Here is a 19,582-nt window from a genome sequence, read left to right on the forward strand (position 1 = left end):
GGATACCAAATTTATATGGTTTTATGTACATTTTGACCCCTTAAAAAAAATCCAAAACTGTGTTAAAAAATTATTTTTTGAAAAGTCGCCATATTCCGACAGCCGTAACTTTTTTATACGTGCGTGTACGGGGATGTATAGGGTGTCTTTTTTTGCGGGACCGGGTGTACTTTGTAGTTCTACCATTTTCGGGAAATGTTATTGCTTTGATCAGTTTTTATTCAAATTTTTAGCAGAATCAAAGCAGTGAAAAAATGGCGGTTTGGCACTTTTGACCATTTTTCCCGCTACGGTGTTTACCGAACAGGAAAAATATTTGTATAGCTTTGTAGAGCGGGCGATTTCGGACGCGGGGATACCTAACATGTATGTGTTTCACAGTTTTTAACTACTTTTATATGTGTTCTAGGGATAGGGGGGTGAGTTGAATTTTTAATCCTTTTTACTTTATTTTTTATATTTTTTTTACATTTGTTAATTTTTTTTTTTGCATTTATTAGACCGCCTAGGGGTATTGACATGGGTGGGCGGTGTCGCGGATTGTCAGAGCGGTGGGGTTTGACAAACATGGCTGCTCCAGAGCGTTAAAGAGAGCCTCCTAGAGTATCGGTAAGGTGAGGGGCAAAGTGGTAAAGTATATGTATATGAGATTGTGTGGGGTTAGGGGCGAGGCTGTAGAGGGCAATATGAATTTTGTGGCTTGCTATGGTCTAAAGTGTGTGAGATTGCAGAGATGGTGGTGTGAGTTTGGGTTTTGTGGGGGTCCTGGCACAAACGTATGTGCGTTATTGTGATGAAAAGTAGCCTATTGTTTAATCGGGTGTATTAACTATGTTTGTGGAAAATTTCAGCCAAATCGGTCGAGCGGTTTTTCCGTGATTGAGGAACAAACATCCGAACATGCAAACATCCAAACACACAAACTTTCACATTTATAATATTAATAGGATTCCTGGGTTTAACGCGAAGGTGCCCTCTTGGGCTAATATCAACCAGGTTGTCTCCTTACCAGTTTTAATTTCCCAGCTCTTCCTTCCAAAGAGGAGGAAAAACTCCATACACTGGATGTAGTAAGGTGTCAAATGAATGGGACTGAGCTGCAATACCAAGCCCAACCACTATACAATGTACAGCAATAAATCTGCGCCCCCTTCTTACGGCTCATTTGCATGAGGATTTGGAGGCAGAATAAGACTAAGTGGAGAAGTTCACCGAAACGTGAACGTCTGATGACACCACCTACGTTGAAACGTAGACGTCTGAACCAGCGCAAGGAGAGTGGCAGCTCTCCTGCGCTGGTTCAAACAAAAAAAAGTGTTTAAAAAAAAATAAATGTCACGCGATCGACCCATACTTCCTTTGCAATCAACCGGTAGATCACGATCAACGTATTGGGCACTGCTCTAGAGGCTTTAATCTGCAGCACACCGTCTCCTTTATCCTAGTAACTTTCATTGTAAAATCTGTAATTAATAAAGATTACCACTTTTGGCAAACAATTAAATTATTTAAACTTTGTTTTAAAGAATTTTTATTTGAGAGCTTCTTTACAAAGATAATTGAAATATGAAAGTTGTTGGATAGAAATATTAAGCAGTCTTGTCAAACACACTAAATTAACAAAAAATAAAATTATTTCAGAGCTCACAGAGCTTAAAGAGCAAAAGATTATATGCAACCAAGCAAAATGTCACAGCATTCCCTGGCAGCCTTCTGACACGAAAAACCGGTCTTTAACCATTACAATTCCTGCCTGGAAACACAACTGAGATTTTGTCTGGTATAGAAGAAATACCAGAACTATGTACAAAATAAATTTCACAGATACATAAATGTAATTTGAGACTTAAAAACTGCAGTTCTGCATGTCCCTGCTCTTCCTCATTTGCTAACTTTGAGAAAAATGTTACGCACTAAGTTCTTCCAACTTCTGTAACAGAGGTCCTATGGATTTTAACATCCCCCCACACACATTAATAGTTCAGGCATATATTTCTTCTGTTGCCCCTTTACTTTTCGCTGTCCTAGATATTTCCTTATGGACAGTAAGGCAGCACAGCAAATTAACAGGTTGAATGCTGGTTAGCCAATATACTGCATTCAGCCTTTACTTTAAGGTTTTAGATTTGTACACAAAAATACGTTACACCCATTCCTTTCCAACTGCATCTAAATAAAGGGATCCCTACGGCACTCTCTCAAAAAGTATAGTAAATCCTATGTACAAAATATTCTGGAATCAGAATCATCGGCGGACGGGAAACAGAAGCTGGGTAGATGTCATGGAATCTGGGAAAAGGCTGTGATAAGTAGGGAGCGGGACGTATGCGGCGGTAATCATCTTGCCTATGGAGAAGAGAAAGTCATCAGTTTCAGAAAGTTGTACAAGTTTTAAGGTATTTCTAAGAATAACATGAGAAGTGTAAGAACTTACCAGCAAACCACCTTCCATGCAAAGCATTAACTGCTGCAATTGCAGCTGCTATGGTTGGACATTTAACATATACGTTACCCTGTGAAGAAGAGACATAAAAATAAAAAAAAAAATAAAAAGGTTTACATGTCAATGAAAAACAAATTAATAAGTCAGTAGTAGACAGATATAAAATACTTGACACTACGTGAGCCCAAGGAATACTAGTTTTGCAGAGTGAGAGACTAATCTCACAAAGGCTCTCGAAAGGGGAAGGTAGAAATCTGTCACTAACTGCTATGACCTGCAGAGGCCTCAAAACAAGTAACCCCAACTGAAATCAATGCAACTACAGGAACTTACCTGTGGGGAACTCTTGTCTACATAAATGTGAACGACTCCTCCATGTTTGTTGCATTCTTCAATTACATCATCTTTGATTTCTGTGTCCCAACCTGGCTCATCTTCCCTGAATAATATAGAAATGAAAGAGTCAATGAAACAGGCAGGGCAGATTTAAAGAAATAAAATTTTTATATACATCAGAGTTTGCTTAAAGCAGCCAATCACAGCACAGCTTTCATCTTACGGCTGTGACTGGTTGCTGCAACAAAATTAACACGAACCATGAACTCAAAATTTGAAATTTATTTAATGACATTTAGAAATTTGTAAAAAAACAAAACAAAAATCCTCACCCCTTAAAAAAAAACCTAAATACACCCCTAGTGAAGTTAGGGTGAGACCCAAACCTTGTATGTACTATGCACATGAATTTCAAAATTTAAGTGTCCCATTGGCTTCCATATAGAAGGATTGTAAAAGGTTACTTCTCCCTTGTGTTCTTTTCATACATGTCGGTTGTATTTTTTTTTTTTGCACATACACTGCATATGCAATAGGAAATTCTCAGCTTCCCTGGACAAACAGTACTTACGTTTGTGGGTTAAACATGTTTGATAGCTGGAAGCATTGTGTAGCAAGCGGCTGAGTGGCTGCAGGAATCGGTAAAGTGGACGTTGTCAATGAGATGGCAGCAGCAGAGGCGGCAGCAGCAGCAAGAGCTGAAAAAATGAGAACACGTTACAGATTCTGTTCAGTTTCTACATTATGGTCACATAAAACACAAATAAGACCACGTGACAGACAAGTAACATGCAAATAGTTTTGCGGAATTGATCAGAGCATCGCCAAAAACTGGGATCCTCATCTATCAGAAATGTATGGCATTATCCTATGGATAAAATAAAAAATGTAAAGATGGAATAGCCCCTATAAGATGTTCTTAATTCATACACACAATCGGAAACATCTGCCCCATGCAAAGGTCACATACTGCACAAGACTCACTACATAAATGACAAAAAAAAAAAAAAAAAATAGTGGGACATACCTTCGCTTTGCTGTGAAATCCTTGATTGAAGATCTGTTAAAGAAAAAAAAAAAAAAAATTAAATACATAAAATGTGCCAAAATCACAACATAAGCAAGCAGAATTTGGGACTAAGGGAGTTTGCACACGGAGTTCGGCATATGTGAAATCAATGGGAGGCTTTTTTTCCCTATTGCTTTCAATGTGATACGCACGTATGCTGGCACCCATAGAAATCAATGGGAGCTGGTTTTTAAAAGTTCATTCTGAACGAGTTTATGTTCAGAATGAGCGGAGCGTAACTCCGTGTGCAGGCTCCCTAAGGGAGTTTTCACATTTTCCATTACAGGACAAGAAGGATTGAAAAATAAATAAATAAATCAGGGCTGCCGTGATGTTTTTGTGGAGGATTTCAGACAGTAGAACTGGTGCAGATGTGACACTAGCCTAAACACAAAATGCCAATATATTTTGCAAAGACCTGCACTAGCCTGTACAAATTTTTTTTTATTTAGATTCCTTGTATAGTGCTAATATATTCCACAGGTTTTTACAGACATCGATCACTGTCTCATATAGGGCTCACTATCTGCATTCCCTATCAGTAAGTCTTTAGGATGTGGGAGGAAAAGCAGAGTACCTGGAGAAAACCCACACAAACATGGGGAGAAAAAGCAGGACGCAGTTTGCAACTGAAGCTGACTTATGCGCACAATGTACTCTGGCCAGTCTGTGTTGCTATATAGAAGCACATCCACAAAAATACAATCTTTTATTTTTGCAAACTCCTGCACTATATCTATTGTTCCACATAACTGGAGGTATATGTTAAGCGTAAGCGGCATCTTCATACCTGCTACAGCCCCAAAAGCCAAGGAACCACTCATCTGCAACGCCTGCTGTGCAGCTGGAGGTATCTGCAATCCAGTGCCTGCGAACAAGAAAAAAAAAAAAAAAAAACTAAAAGTTATTCCCAATATAAAGTAAAGGTGCAAGTTCTTGTTTAGTGAGGAACCCTACATAAAAGGGGTTTCTCAGATGACATTCATGGTCTAGTTTCACTGCCAATTATGTGACAGGCACTTCATTATTCCTCAGTATGACAACGATGAAATGGGTGACTGACACCTCATTGTGTCACATGGCCACTTTACATGTGTTTTTTTTAGTTCCCCGTTTTGAAGTGCTTTTACAGATCAGACTCCTGCCCTAAGGTTTGCTGCAATATTGCATTCTGGAAATACCTCCATGCAGTTTTCCGGTTATGCTCATTGATCCAGTTCTATACTTTAATTGTATCCAGTTCTATTGCCATTTTATATACACAGTCCAATCATATTAATGTGACCAGCGCCTACTTTTGACGTCAACGTTAAATAACCAATCGCAGAAGGCCACGTGTCATCAGCCATCTGGGTGCACTCATCATTGTGGAAGGCACGATGGATCAACACAAGTATGCATCTATCCTTGCGGAACATGTTCACCTCTACACACCAAATATTTTTCCTCAGGAAGATGGCATCTACCAGCAGGACAATGCGAAGTGTCATAAAGCTCGCAGTGTACGTGTGTGGTTCGAGGAGCACCAGAATGAGTTTACCGTACTCCCTTGGCCAGCAAATTCCCCGGACTTGAACCCAATTGAGAATCTGTGAGACTACCTTGATCGGGTCGTTCGAGCCATGGATGCTCAACCGCCTAGCCTAACGCAGCTGGCCACGGCACTGGAGTCGGCATGGCTCAACATCCCAGTGACATCATCACAACATCCCCTCTCTTCCTGCACATCTCGCAGCGGTCCGCTCTGCTAAAGGTGGTTATTCTGGATTTTGACAGGTGGCCACATTAATGTGACTGGACTGTGTAGCTTCATACTATCAGCCACTTTGTCACATTTGTGCATTACTTAAATTTAGTTCAAGTGAGGTTTTTCCACTTTTAACTCAAACTGCACAACTAAGAATAAAGTAAATTCATTTCTTTGTATGTTATACCTTCTGCAAGCCTGGCCATCAGCTGAAGTCTACCAGTAGTACCCAAGTCTATTCCAGTTCTCTCAAGCTCATCACTGTCCAAGAATGAACTTGCATTTGACGCATCAGTACGTTCTGTCACGTGGCCAACCTTCATCGGACGCCCAGCTAGCTCAAATCCATTTAACTGCTCCAGAGCTTTTTTGGCACACTCAGAATCGGAAAACTGAAAAAAAAAAAAAAAAGAGAAATTAAAAGGATTATCTTAACTGTACAGTCTACAATTCACTGTATAACCAACACTTGTGAATGCAACACTTACGGTAATAAAGCCATATCCCTTGGAGCGGCCAGTTTCACTATCCATCATAAGTTGAATACTCTCAATCTATTTGACCCAAAAAAAAAAAAAAAAAAAAAAAAAAAAAAGATATATAAAGTTAAGAGAAAACAGACCCATGCAGACAAACTTTCTAAGCATCAGTCCTTTCAGGATAAGTAGTCACGTGTACTTCAGAAGTAACTACTAATATTTTGCATTGGTTAGCGGCTTTCCTCTCTGTAAGCGCCATCTACACTCAGAGGAGAATCTGCTCCCTCAGGCCTCATATGCACATGGCTGAGCAGATTATTCACAATTGCAGATATAAGTATCGACCCATACACACAGCCATCGTTTTTGCAGTTGTGTCCGGGCCGGTTGAAAAGCTGAAAAATATAGAGCAGGTCCTATATCTGTTCTCACTTGCCGTTTGTTAATTCTTTTTCAATTCATCTCTCTCAGCTCTTTTCTCCTCCCCCTCTCTATAGACATATGTAACATGATACATAATACACATAGTACTCCAAGACAGAACTAAATTACCATAGATTTATGCAAAATGTATTAATAAGACGGTGACTACAAGCTTTTAGTTTGAGTGCACTCACTCTGCCAAAAGGTTCAAATATTCCACGTAGCATGTCTTCTGTTATGTTGAAATGCAGGGATCCAACATATAACCTCATTGGCCCAGCGGTGCCTTTCTGCAGGTTATTGGCCATTGCAGCAGCTCTGTTCTTTTCTGCCTGTAAATAAAATCAAGGGCACAAACATTAGAAAGGTTGTTGTACAAAGCTGCTCTGGCGTTATGCAGTTTATAGCTAAAATGTGATGTCTTAGCTAATGCAATAGTTCCCCCCCCCCCCTACCCTTATGGTACTTACCTGAGAGGCCTGCACTATTATAGGAACCCCCAAGACTCTCTGTCCAGTTAAACCAATTGCCAGAGGTACAGAGCTGACATCCACAAATTCAACATAAGCGATTCCCTTAGATCGTCTGGAATTTCTGTCAGAGATCATCCTCACATCACGAACCTAAGAAACATAGCAAGAGAAGACTTTAAAAATAAGCCAGTGTACACAAACAGGCCAAAATGCATCAGAGTATAGCAAAACTAAAGAAAGGTTGTGAGACCAAAAAAGAGAGAAAAAAAAAAAGCTTTAATTACCTTGCCAACCGTTGAAAAAAATTCTTCTAAGTCTCTTGGGCGGATCCTTGCTGCCAGTTGCATACAGAAGACTGTGCGAGCATCTCTCTCTTCAGGTGTTAGATTATCAATTGGTCCTCTAAAAAAAAAAGTATGGATGATAAGGATGAGAAAAAAAAATTGAAAAATCAAGTCCCTTTCGACAGAAGATTTGCAACTTCAATTGTGTGGCAAGTGACACTAGCAGACAAAAAAAAAGGCAGGGACCATGTTGCATAACTTAGGTTGTGCATGCATCTGGTCCAAATCTGAACAAATTTACTTAGAATGGGGCCCATGAAGGCAGCTGGGGCTTTGTTACTTTTAGATGAAGCATAGAGGAAAATCTGATCAAATGTGAACTCAGCAGGCACTTCTGTACATACCTCACAGGGCTTTTCTCTCTCTTCTGTGGACTTTTACTCTTTGAACGACGCCTAAAGAAAACAAAAAGGAAAAAGGTATAACAAGTGTTCCTTTTTGTGTTCACATTTACTGTGTTATATAACATATATACCCGCCCAACGTGATCAGAAGTATTCCATTACTCAACTTAAAAGCACCAATTCTACCAATTCTAACATTACAAAACCAAACAAAACACCAGTTAGCAAGCAAGCACTTTTACCATCAAAAAGGATTCCAATCTAATAAATCATGGCATATCAAGTGAACATATGTTAGGATGAAGAACTGAAACCTCTAGGACACCCCCACTAATCTTAAAGAGGACCTTTCATGGATTTGGACACAGACAGTTCTATATACTGCTGGAAAGCCAGTATATAGTACAGCTACAGTACAGCTACCGTAGCTCTTCACAGTCAGAAGGGCGTTCCTGACAGTCTGTCAGGAACGTCCTTCTCCAAAGCATCACCTATCGCGCTGTACAGTGTGAGCTCGGAGGAACGACCGCCCCCTCCTGATATTATTCGTCTATGGACAAGCACTGTGAGCAGAGGGAGGGGGCGTTCCTCCCCGCTCACACTGTACAGCGCAATAGGCGCTGCTGTGGAGAAAGACGTACCTGACTGTTAGGAACACCCTTCTGACTTGTGAAGAGCTACGGTACCGGGACTGATAGCTCTTTACCCGGGGCACCTCTTTAACCATATAAGCACTTAAAGAGTGAACAGTTGCCCACTAGTCCCCAAGCTCAAGTAATCATAGCTGCCGATAATCACTGGCAGTGATACAAGTCAAATATATGAACCAATACCAAAAGAAATATCTGGACACACACATTTATGGCACAGGAGACAACCACAAACTGTAGGATCTGCAGTAGTTTGACCTTGGAACCAGATATGCCAGATGTTCAGAAAACTGTAAGACATCAGATCTGCATTAAATCACACTGACCCTACAGTAGTACCTCCTGGCCATGAGTTATGCATAGCATTGCAACATTCCCTCACTGAAGAAGAGACATGTCACTTATGAATATGCAAATAACCCATTAACACTAAGACTTCCATTAACTCTAAGAAAATTTACCAACCTTGGCTTTACGTTGTGCGGTACACCACTCATTTTGCCTCTCATGGAGCTGCCAAATTTCGGTCCAGAACTACAAACAGATAAAGGTCTAGTTATTTTCTATACAAAAGTCACCACTCCAAAATGGAGCAGCTTTTTTTTTTTTTTATTTAAAAAAATTAATTGCATTTCTTTTAACATCCCTTTTGTAGATGTAAATTGTTCAGGTTCTCTATTATAAATATGAAATAGGGATCCTGTAGCAAAGCTGCTGAAGTCTAAAACAGCTGTGTTTAGCTACCAAGTAGCCAAATATAAAGCTATTGTGAGTTTCTGTAATATATCAATCATTAATAGTATTAACATGGTTTATACTGTTCTCTACCTATAGCCCTATGCACACAGGCTAATCCAGCCTGTGAAGCTAGTCAGGAGGCTGGAGTCCTTGCGTTATAATGATCCGTGACTCCGAGAGTCCCAAGGGTATGTTCACACAGTTTTTTGGCATTAGATTTTGACGTGGAATCCGCTGCCAAAAACGGCTCCCGTTGACTTCAATGGGAGAGGCTCGCTTCTTTTTTCCCCACTAGCTAGTAGCGGAAAAAAGAAGCGAGATTATCATTCTTGCTGCGGATTCCGGGGCTGAATCAGCTGTGGTGTGCGACTCCCTTCCCGATTAGGCCCATTCATTTGGGCCTAATCCGGAGCGGAATGCCGATGCACTGCACCGACATCCTGCCGTGGCTAGCTGTGCAGAATGTTCACACGAGGAATGCAAATTCCACTGTATGAACATACCCTTACTGATCTAGTGTCTGCACCATATACAGTTAAGGACAGTAGAACATCATAGATCATTATGTAAGGAATCTAGTCTCCTTACTAGGCTTGAACTGGAAACTCTGGCCAGTGTAGTGACAAGATTTTCCAGTCAGGATTACATGGGCAACACTTTTAGAGTATACTGTTCAGACAAGAGGTCATGGTCTGTCCCATAAAAGGTAGTTTGCAACTGAGGAGACAACTGGGGACGCGGCAAACTGCCCAGAAAGGCCATCCGAAAAGGAGATTAGCATGAAATCAGAGCAGTTTAGTGATGAAGAGCACTTCTGATCACCAGATGGACTTGTGAACAGCCCCTACACATTCTGATTGTTGGGTAGACAGACTGAGCCTTATGAGGCCAGCACATGACTAATCCATCCATAGCGTACTCTCCCGAAGACCTGTGATATAATGGAGATGAAAAGTGTAACTATATGTACCAATACAGTTTTTCTTTTTTGATAAACATCCCTTACACAGCTATATAGGAAGGAAAATTGTCAAATATACTCACATGATAAAACTAATAAGTAAATGGCAAGGTAAAATACATACAATTTTGAAAAACTACATAAGGCAAAAAAGCAGCCACCTCCTTCCTCTTTAGCTTTTATTTATTACTACATAACCTCTAAAACGTAGAAGAATGGGTCATAAGTACACACAAAGTGACTGCGGGGACTAGTCAATACCCGCTAAGTAGCAGGACACATGGCCGGCAAACATGCTATGTCCAGTAAGTGTTTTCATCCCTTGGATGTTTTCAAGACTGTAGATTTGAGTTTCATCATTACATGACTGCAGTCTTAAATATTTTTACTGTCAAACAAATATCAAAGTAACCCATGTAAAAAAAAAAAAAAAAAAAAAACCCCGAAACAAATCTATATCACTACCCGTCCTCTACTTTGGCACACCTAAATCATCATTAAACAGTCAATCGCTTAGGAATAACAATTCCACTGCCGGTCACCTTTGTACAGTAAAGGAGTTTCAAATCACTATTAAAAATAAACCTGTATCTCCCGAAAGTGAAGGGGGTGGGGGGACAAAACTGTGTTGTGTTCCATAGTAAAGAAATAAAACTTTATGTACCAGTTACTGAGCAAGAGCAATTTACAGTAAAACTGTGCTACTAGGCCACTGCGATTATACCCTTATAGCTGCTTTATACAAGGAAAGTGTACCAGTCTAGGCAAAAAGAATAAAGCAAGTGATGGTAAAGGAGGTTTTCTTGATCCTTGAGTGTTCGACACCTTGATCCCCTGTAGATCGGCCCATTGAAGTGGCAGCTGCTCTCCCTCAGTACTGCTTTTGCTTCACAAGCCATGTGGCGTCACGTTCATTGGTCGCAGGGCCAGATTGCATCTCACTCCCAATTCAAATGAATGGACTGAGTAGGGGTACTAAGTACAGGCACTATACAAATGTATGGGGAGCTTGGCAAGTACTAAAGAAGCTGCAGCCTCTCCAAACAGGTGATTGGCCAGGGGCCCGGATATCGGAACCCATTTGTAATAAATGATCTATGCTAAGGAAACTGGAAAACCCCTTCTTTAAAAGGACCATTTCTTGCTTCAAGAAAACAATCATGGCATACGAAACAAGCCTATATACATACTATGGGCTTCTATAACGGGCTCTGAACCTCCGATCTTTGCTCCTGGACCGACTCCTCCTCCGTTCTTTACTGCGACTGCGCTTCCTTTCTCGACTTTTACTTCTTTTCCTTTCCCGTTCTCTGCTGCGTTTCCTCTCCTTGCTCTTGCTACGCTTTCTTTCACGGCTGCGACTCCGGCTTTTACTTTTCTTTCTCCTTAAAATCAAAACAAAGTTGAAATGACATGGCATGCGAAGTGTATAACATACATATACACTAGGAAAACTCCCAGCATGATTACTAACTGACATCCACTCTAAATTCTCACATAAAAAAAACAAAAGTATATACTGTGTCTTTTACTAGATGCCTCTGCACAGAATAGTGCAATCTATCGAACCATTCTACACAGTTGACATGTGTATCCCCCAACCCCCACTCATTCAATGAATAGGAGCTGCAAAACCAGACAGGAATAGGACCTGTCCTGAGTTTTGCAGTCTGGACATGGGATCGTGCAATTCATGATTGTGTGCGTGGGCCGACAAATGAATCTGCCAGGGTGTTATCTGGGAAAAACCTGGATAGCACACTGAACTCACCCACAATGGCCTGCAAGGGGTCATACATTTTCCTTTATTTCCAGGTACCCAGCTTCCAGTGTCAGAATGCAGAATCTACCACTGATTTAATGACAGACCCCGCCTCAAAATCAGCGACAGTTTCCAAAGTGTGAGCGACCCCTAAAGGTCTGTTGAGAGTATGCAGCAAGGGCTTTGACCACTTACCAGTAATTACTTTGGGGTATTACAACATGAACATTACTAGCAATTTACAAAAAAAATAAGCAAACATGGAATGGAATATATATATATATATATATATATATATATATATATATATATATATATATATATAGATATAGTAAAGTTTAATAGCGACACCTACTTCTTACTGCGCTCCTCATGTCCATTGGCACTGTTCAGTTTGTTCTCGTCCTAAGCAGGGTTGATAGAAGAACATCATGAGGGCGAAGAGGAAATAATTCAAGTTGGCAAAAGGTAAAGGGGATTGGAATGAGAGAATAAACAAAAATTTAATGACTAAGGTACTAAAAAATAAACTTGTGTGTAAGGCTAAAAATAGAAAAAAAAAAGAAATATACATAGGAACTTATTTAACAGCTCCACTACAGATTCATGAAGTCTATAAAAGCTAACATTAACTAGTGCAATTTGGTTTAGTTGTTTGTACTTAAACAGTTCATGTAGTAGAGCATCCTGTGACTGTAAAATGCTGTAGTTTTGCCTACATGTGGAAGTTGTATTGATTTAAACATTGTTAGGTGCTGTGGTCCTTTATGGTCAGTACCAAGGCTATCGTTTGCCTAAGCCCAAAGTGGCCACGCTAGCAGCAGCCACTATCCAATTCCTGTGACCGATGCCATTCCTTTGATCTTCGCCCATTTTCGTTGGTGGGTTGGGACTGTAAGAGCTTGATGCCACCTCTGTCACACATCTCGCCCTGAAGCAAACAGGGATTCACACTGCTTTAGTAACGTCGACTCCCAAGAAAAATCAGCAAATATGTACCTGTCAAGCCTAAACATTTCCCTACTGCCATTTCCTATTAACACGGAAATATCCATGTTTCACTAAGGCTCAGGAAGCCATTACTTTATGCCCAGCATCTTCTGAGGGGATAACTGCCAATACATAAAGAAGCTTATTTAAAGAAATGGTGTGGTAAATGGACCACAATCCAAGTGCAAACAGGCATTGAAAATGCATAGCCTACAACACAGTCTCAGACATACTGAGCTTTTCTATGCTTTTGCATGCAAATTACAGGTTAACTCCCCCAAACATAGTGAGGAAGTCTTTGCATTTCCTAACAGGAAATTTGCATTAAGGCAACACAGTATTATAATGCACCAAAAACAGTACATGAAACCTGTGTTACCATAGAGAACTTTGCTGAACTTAGAGTACAGAACAGCATAGTAACCATCATTTATTAAATAGGAATATAAAAGAGAAAAAAAAGCGACTTAGTGGGAGATCCAAGAATCTGGTCACGTTTCTTTGCTCAAAGGCTGGATGCTTCCCATGTCAAACTTTCCACCAGTTTTTGTCCACTTAAAAAATAAATAAAAATATATTATATAAAAATGACAAAATATGCGCAGAGTAGAATCTGCATGAACTGCCCTGATCTTGGCTGGTGAAAGTGGATATTCTTGGAACCCCATTTCTTTCCCAAAACCACTCTATTCACCTTGTTGCTAAGCCAAACCGAAGCTCGGCAGTTCATAGGCAAGTCTTTTTACCTAGGGGACCACGGTACAGCGATACGTCACTCAATTACTACCTTATGATTGACAGTTCACACTGGAATCAAAGGTGAATTCATGGGAGTAGAGGTGATATATCGTTAGGCAAGTCTACAAAAAGAGATAGATGGGCATTTATTTATCACGCTGAAGTCAAACTACTGCACAAAATCATCACATCAACAGTCAATATTTACGTTTCAAGTTATGTAACATCTCCAAGGGATAAGTCACAAGAGCTCCAGGGGTGTTAGTTAACAATTTTGCAGTAGTTTCAAGAATTAACTAAGCTTGAAAAACAAATAACATGTGACAGATCTCTCTCACCTTCCGGTAGGGCGCTTCCAGCATCGCTTCTATATCAATGTCATCAGCCATTTTGGACTATCTAAAAAGAAAAAAAAGTCAAAGGTCTCAGAATCAAAACAGTATTATCTTGTCATTACATCGAAAGCTAGGATCATATCTGCACATAGAGGACTTTTTCCTCTGCCAGTTTCAGAAGAAAAAAAAAAGAACCTACAAACACCATTGTAGCCAATAGGGTTCACCGGGTTCCTGCGCAACCGCTGTTTTAGCAGTCTCCCTCTCTGTTCAGGTCACCCAACAGACTTGAACAACAGAGAGCCAGCACTAGTGTGAACTTTGCTTCAGGGTTTAAGCCAATAAAGTAAATGTTTGAAAGGCCAAGTTAAAAGGGTTGTGGGAGCTATACGCCAAACCACCGACTCCTGTATAGATGGTGACAGCCATGGTTAGTCAGAAGCAGAAAATGTATCATTTACAAAGGGGGGAAAAAGGGGGGAAAAGAGAGGGAACCCCCCCCCCCCCCAAAAAAAAAAAAAAAACACACACACACACTAGTGATTAACTTTGTATAAAAATAAATATGCAACAAAACTATACAGAACGTTTAATTATACAATATTGATAACTGTGTAAAAAAAAAAATAATCATTTTATTTTGAAGCTGAATTGTTAGGCACATAGTTAAGACCGCAACAGGACACTGATTGTTGCCAGTTGACTTGTAACCATGTTTTTAGCCCCTGGAGAGACTGCTAATTCTGCTAACTAGAATTACCGTATCTCCTGGTACCAAATAATACCCTTGGATCTCACTAGAGTAGCGATAATAAGTAATCATTAAAATGGTTTTCTATAATTGTGAGAGTTCGACAATCCCCCAATACTTGTCAGCAGGAAGTGATGTGTAACACTTGGATTACAAAACATTTGCCCAAGAGAATTAAAGTGCAGAGAAGGAAATAAAGATATATATAGGTGGATGGCCACCTATGGTTATATCAATGCAACCTCACCTAAAAATGTACACCCTGACAGACTTTAACGTAACAGTTTAATCTAAATTCACAAGAGGATTTATGTACATATATTCTACTTAAGGTTTACGATCCTTGGATACATTGTATTCTTACTACTTTGTTCCAAGTTCACTAGGCACAAACCTGTCATAAGCAAACCCTAGTAGTACGTCAAAGCTGAAACACAAATTCTTGCGACAGCCCAAGCAGGAAATCTGAATGCAGATCAGACTGTTCATCAATGCAGCTAAAGTGCAAAGGTAATAAACATGCTGCACAGTAGGTTCCAAAACACACAGGGTAGATACATTATGTGGCACAGATCTTGTTAGAACGTAATCCGCTCATACACACCGCCAGTGGAACGGTACCAAATTGTGCAAGATTTTTGGCCTGACGTCCATGTGTGAATCCCTACACCATCCTGAAAGTGTGAAGGACTGCACTCAGACTTACACTGCTTATACTGGGAGATACAGACTGTCTACATAACAACTAAACTCCCACAGTATAAGCTGCCGGGTGGGAAAGTGCTCTGTACATTAGATTACTACAACGCCTGGTGTATGTGCTAACTTCCCAAAAGTCATACTGACAAAGACTCAACTGCTACAATGAGACACCATGACTGACTAATGAAAAGCAGGAAGTGATCGGTGGTTCAATATAACATTACAACCTTCAGAGGTCTGAGCTCAGTTATAATGAAGCCAGTTGATATTTTTATAACATAACCAAGGCTCAACATAAATACTACCGTATGTACTTACTTGTCCGTTCAGTCGAGGATCCAAGTAAGAGTCTCAGTTGGAGACCCTGATCTTTGTTTACCGTTTGTCAAACAATAGGCAAAGCCTGGGAACACTGACACTCCCCCACTTGATCCCCAGCCAAACAAACAGGTAAGTGTTTACTGTATGTTATCTTGAGTCTCACTATGCTGTTAAATAACTTCACAAGGCGGAAAGGTCAAAATCCAATCACAACAATGCTGTCTCCCATTTATTTTAATTGAAAACAGTCTATTTGTCTGCTACTTTAAAAAAATAAATAAATAAAAAATCAGCAAGAAGAAGAAAAAAAAAATTAAATAAATTAAAAAAAAGTTATGTTATAACCTGGCGTGTATTCTGCCAGAACCTCCCCTTACAGAAAATGAGAGCAGGAAATCCAACTGCAAACAGCAAGACTTCTGAAGCAGATTCTGCATGATGGGTCCGGCTTCAAAAACCACCATGTGAACTGAGCATAAGTACTGGTGATAGGACAGGGTCCTCCGGCTGTTTGTTAACTAGTACATTCACCGCCCCATAGATATCAACAATGGCTGTTTTTAGATTAGGTTCTATGCCTGAGTCTTCACAGGAGGAACTTCCTCCCCAGCAAGATCCGTATTAAAAAAGCAGAAACCCAACAAAGCCCATTTTAGTTTACGGTACCTGCGGGTAACCATTGTTTTAGGAGATGGTCTCTCTGTCATTTGGGTCCCCCAGTGCAACCTAGCCATAATGGTCCATCATAACAGGACAGGCCAGAAAAAGCATCTACAAAGCCTTCAACAAACTTAAGTGAAAACAGGCTACCCATGGACATTAAAAAAAAGTAAATACTCTTTCATGGCTGTGTGGACAGCATATCCATCTGAATAGGCACTGAAGGATAAACCAACCCACAAACAAACAAATTTACAGTTTGCAGTGTAGACCATATTGGGCGCTTACATACAAATCTGCAATTCAACATATCTAACAAAACCGGCAAAGCAAAAGCATGCCAAACATGTCAATGTATTTTAACTGGAATTTTCCACTACATGTTGAAAGAGTTTCCACCACATCCAGCGCCCTCTTCAAGTTTACAGACTTGAGCAATATTTTCCACCCAATGCTACGCTGTACTTTGACCAACAGTTTCAGCGAGAAACTCTAAAAATCGCTTAGATTGAAGGTATTATATCAAATGACACAGCCATGATGGGAGATGTAGTTTTTCTCCAGCTGGGGGGCACTGATATAGAAGCAGTTTTGTGACACTGTTCCATCCGAGCCACCCGGCAATCTATACCACGTATTATCAGTGTTCTCTAGAGATTGTGAAATTCCTCACCCCATCGCTCCAACATGGTTACTAATGCTGTTTTTAGGCACATCTTTTGACATATTATGTTTAAGTCATAGTTTCCCCTATAGAGATGTAAATAGAAAAACACATGCAAGTGTAAGATCTGGATGTAGTATTCCCCCCCCCCATAGAGATTGTGGACCAGACAGACAGTCTGAATAGACACCAGATTTATCAGTGGCTGTTTGATGATAAATCTGCAGTATTCTGTATTGTCTAGTCTACGTGAATACCACCTTTAAGTTGGTGTACAGTGAGCAGGATTTAGTACATTTAAGCCATACCCACCTGTCTAGCAAGTATAAAAAATTTAGCCCAAACTAGATGCACTGTATTTATAACAGTGTATAGGTGTAACAGTAAATTTGTTCCTGTATGGGTGAATCAACCCCTAGGATTGCTTCACAAGATATGTATGGGCCAGACTCTGAAGATCCAGAGATCCATGACACTACAAGTCCGTGCAGTACTACTGTCATGAAAGTTCTCCAGCTGCTGTGAAACTACAACTCCCAACATGCTCCATTCACTTCCATGGGAGTACCAAGAACAGCAGAGCAAGTATGCATGCTGGGAGTTGTAGTTTTACTACAGCTGGCTCCCTACCCCTGGCCCCAGATAAGTGAGCTGCTGTAAAAAAAGACCGTAGCAGAAATGCATTATAGTTTTTTTCCACAGAAAGTCCACATAGTTTTCCTCTGTGGACTTCAGACGTTATCCATCTATTACTCCTATACGGAAAACAAAAAAACATCCACTCTTAAAGGAGCCACATATGGATCAGATGGGAAATAAAACTAATTTTTGTCAAAAACTTAAAAAAACCACCTCTACAGGTTTTAAGAAAGACCCCTGTGTACCAAGCAAAAATAAAAAATCCCATTGAAGTTGGCTTCAACTAACCTGAAGCAGATTTTTTTGGGCAAATTCACATAGGTGGGTTTTTTTGAAGGGGAAAAAATAACCTGAAAAGTTTTTTTGCACAAATCAAATGAAACCTCTAAAGCAGGGGTAGGGAACCTTTGGCTCTCCAGCTGCTGTGAAACTACAACTCCCAGCATGCTCCATTCACTTCCATGGGAGTTCCCAGAACAGCAGAGCCAGTATGCATGCTGGGAGTTGTAGTTTTGCAACAGCTGGAGAGCCGTACGTTCCCTACCCCTGGTCTAAAGGGTTTCAGGAGACAAACCCCGTGTGATAGGCCAAAACTGTTTCAGGACGGAAACAAAATCTGCTTCAAAAACATAAGGAAAAAATATCTTTGTACAGTGTTAGCCAGTGGAAGACTCAAAAACATAAAGCAGGTTTTTGTTTTTTTTCTACCTGGAAAATAAAAAACTCATGTGAATTTTACCTTAAAGGCCAGGTAAAACTGACAATGACAATGGAGTCTGATGCCGCTCCACTAGCCAACAGTTTCACACTCGTATTGGCATGTCTGTCCGTTGTTCTGCTCCAGAAGGGTGAACCACTAATATATATGGGGTCTGACGGACCTCTGACTATAAGGCGACCATTTTTAAGCCAAAACCTATGGAGTTAAGTCTGCCATGAAGGACGGTTCAGGTGTACAGGGCAGATGTGAACTAAGCCTTAGTTAACAGTAGTAAACGTGGTTAGATCGAACATTGGCACTGCCACTGAAAACTTGTCAGAATCTACTTCAAAAACCCAAAGCCAACTTTTTCTGCCTAGAAACCCATCCTGTGTGAACATACACGTATACACTAACATGCAGTTACTGAGAAGGCCTCTAAGCTACAGAATATTACACAACATATTATGTAATAACATATAGAAAGTTAATAGGCTGCCATGTGGTAACAGTCACAGGCTCCAGAGCCCTACACCAGGCTATGGGACACCACAATGTCACCGTCCTGTACAGGACAAGGACGAGCCGCCCCTAGAAAGACAACCATATGGAGGCGGCCGGTCACACAGGGACACAGCACAGGTACAAAATGGCCAAACTACACGTAGTCTAGAGACGCCATCACCGGCCCACTGAGGTAAAATAACCTTCTCCCTCACAAGCACACATCCCTCCTACGCCATGCTAGAACCACATAGACTGTACGTAGCCGACTTACCTCAGGTGTGCCCCGTGTGCTCTTCGGGCTGATCGCTACTAGGCCTCGGCCTTGTTTGTGCTGAGAAAGAAATGGCGCTGAATCTACAAAGAGAACAGGGCGTCGTTACTGGCGAACAACGCGTGTATACAAGATGGAGAGGAGAGAGAGGAGGAGAAGGAGAAGAAGGGAGACCACAGCCGGGCCTACACAGCTATAATGGGGGAGCTTCGGGGCGGGAAGATAACAGGCCTTGCAACGGCAAACCTGCGACTCCCCGAAATGGCGGCCGCCAGGCTCCTTACACTAGCACGGGGTTTCCAACGAGACTGAACAGGGGCGGCGTGACGACATCACGGAGGCGGGGCCAAGCAGTAGTGTGGCTGCTCGTCAGCGGTAGCGAGGTGAGATTTCCCGCCTCTCTGCGTGTGAGGTAACTGAGGAGAGAGCCGGGCACACAGTGCGGGCGCCGTGTACATAGTGTGGGCGCCGTATACTGACTGCATTACACAACACAAACAGCACTGAATGACTGAATTCTGTGGGAAAAGTTCTT

General features: G+C 40.9%; 2 protein-coding genes across 11 annotated transcripts in view; both read right to left on the reverse strand.

The window, feature by feature from the left end:
- The window catches only part of CPNE1 (copine 1), a 340,171-nt gene that overhangs the window by 113,406 nt on the left and 207,183 nt on the right, over window positions 1-19,582 (reverse strand). The gene's annotated exons all lie outside the window — the stretch shown is intronic.
- On the reverse strand, window positions 1,515-19,376 carry RBM39 (RNA binding motif protein 39). Of its 10 annotated transcripts, none has more exons than XM_075277638.1 (18): window positions 19,294-19,376; window positions 19,048-19,130; window positions 13,836-13,892; window positions 12,125-12,174; window positions 11,198-11,392; window positions 8,774-8,842; window positions 7,659-7,709; window positions 7,255-7,372; window positions 6,968-7,120; window positions 6,692-6,829; window positions 6,084-6,149; window positions 5,783-5,987; window positions 4,639-4,716; window positions 3,807-3,839; window positions 3,351-3,477; window positions 2,777-2,882; window positions 2,435-2,513; window positions 1,515-2,346 (listed from the first exon to the last, which is right to left on the reverse strand). In XM_075277638.1, the coding sequence occupies exons 3-18, from the start codon at window positions 13,884-13,886 to the stop codon at window positions 2,246-2,248; spliced, it is 1,620 nt and encodes a 539-aa protein (XP_075133739.1). In that variant the 5' UTR covers window positions 13,887-13,892; window positions 19,048-19,130; window positions 19,294-19,376; the 3' UTR covers window positions 1,515-2,245. The 10 variants fall into 10 exon arrangements, with proteins under 10 accessions (XP_075133739.1, XP_075133738.1, XP_075133742.1 ...); XM_075277637.1 differs by having other exon boundaries at window positions 13,836-13,896; XM_075277641.1 differs by adding an exon at window positions 13,454-13,619 and having other exon boundaries at window positions 19,048-19,343.

Source organism: Leptodactylus fuscus, chromosome 6 (assembly GCF_031893055.1).
Source record: "Leptodactylus fuscus isolate aLepFus1 chromosome 6, aLepFus1.hap2, whole genome shotgun sequence".
NCBI lineage: Eukaryota > Metazoa > Chordata > Amphibia > Anura > Leptodactylidae > Leptodactylus > Leptodactylus fuscus.

What these genes read in the sequence shown, in the direction of transcription:
- RBM39 (XM_075277638.1), bottom strand. Translation starts at nt 13,886, where the DNA reads ATGGCTGATGACATTGATATAGAAGCGATGCTGGAAGCGCCCTACCGG. An exon ending in TGGAAGCGCCCTACCGGAAG is followed by an intron (nt 12,175 to 13,835) that starts GTGAGAGAGATC and finishes AACCCTGCTTAG; the next exon opens with GACGAGAACAAACTGAACAG. An exon ending in TTTTTTCAACGGTTGGCAAG is followed by an intron (nt 7,121 to 7,254) that starts GTAATTAAAGCT and finishes TATGTTTCTTAG; the next exon opens with GTTCGTGATGTGAGGATGAT.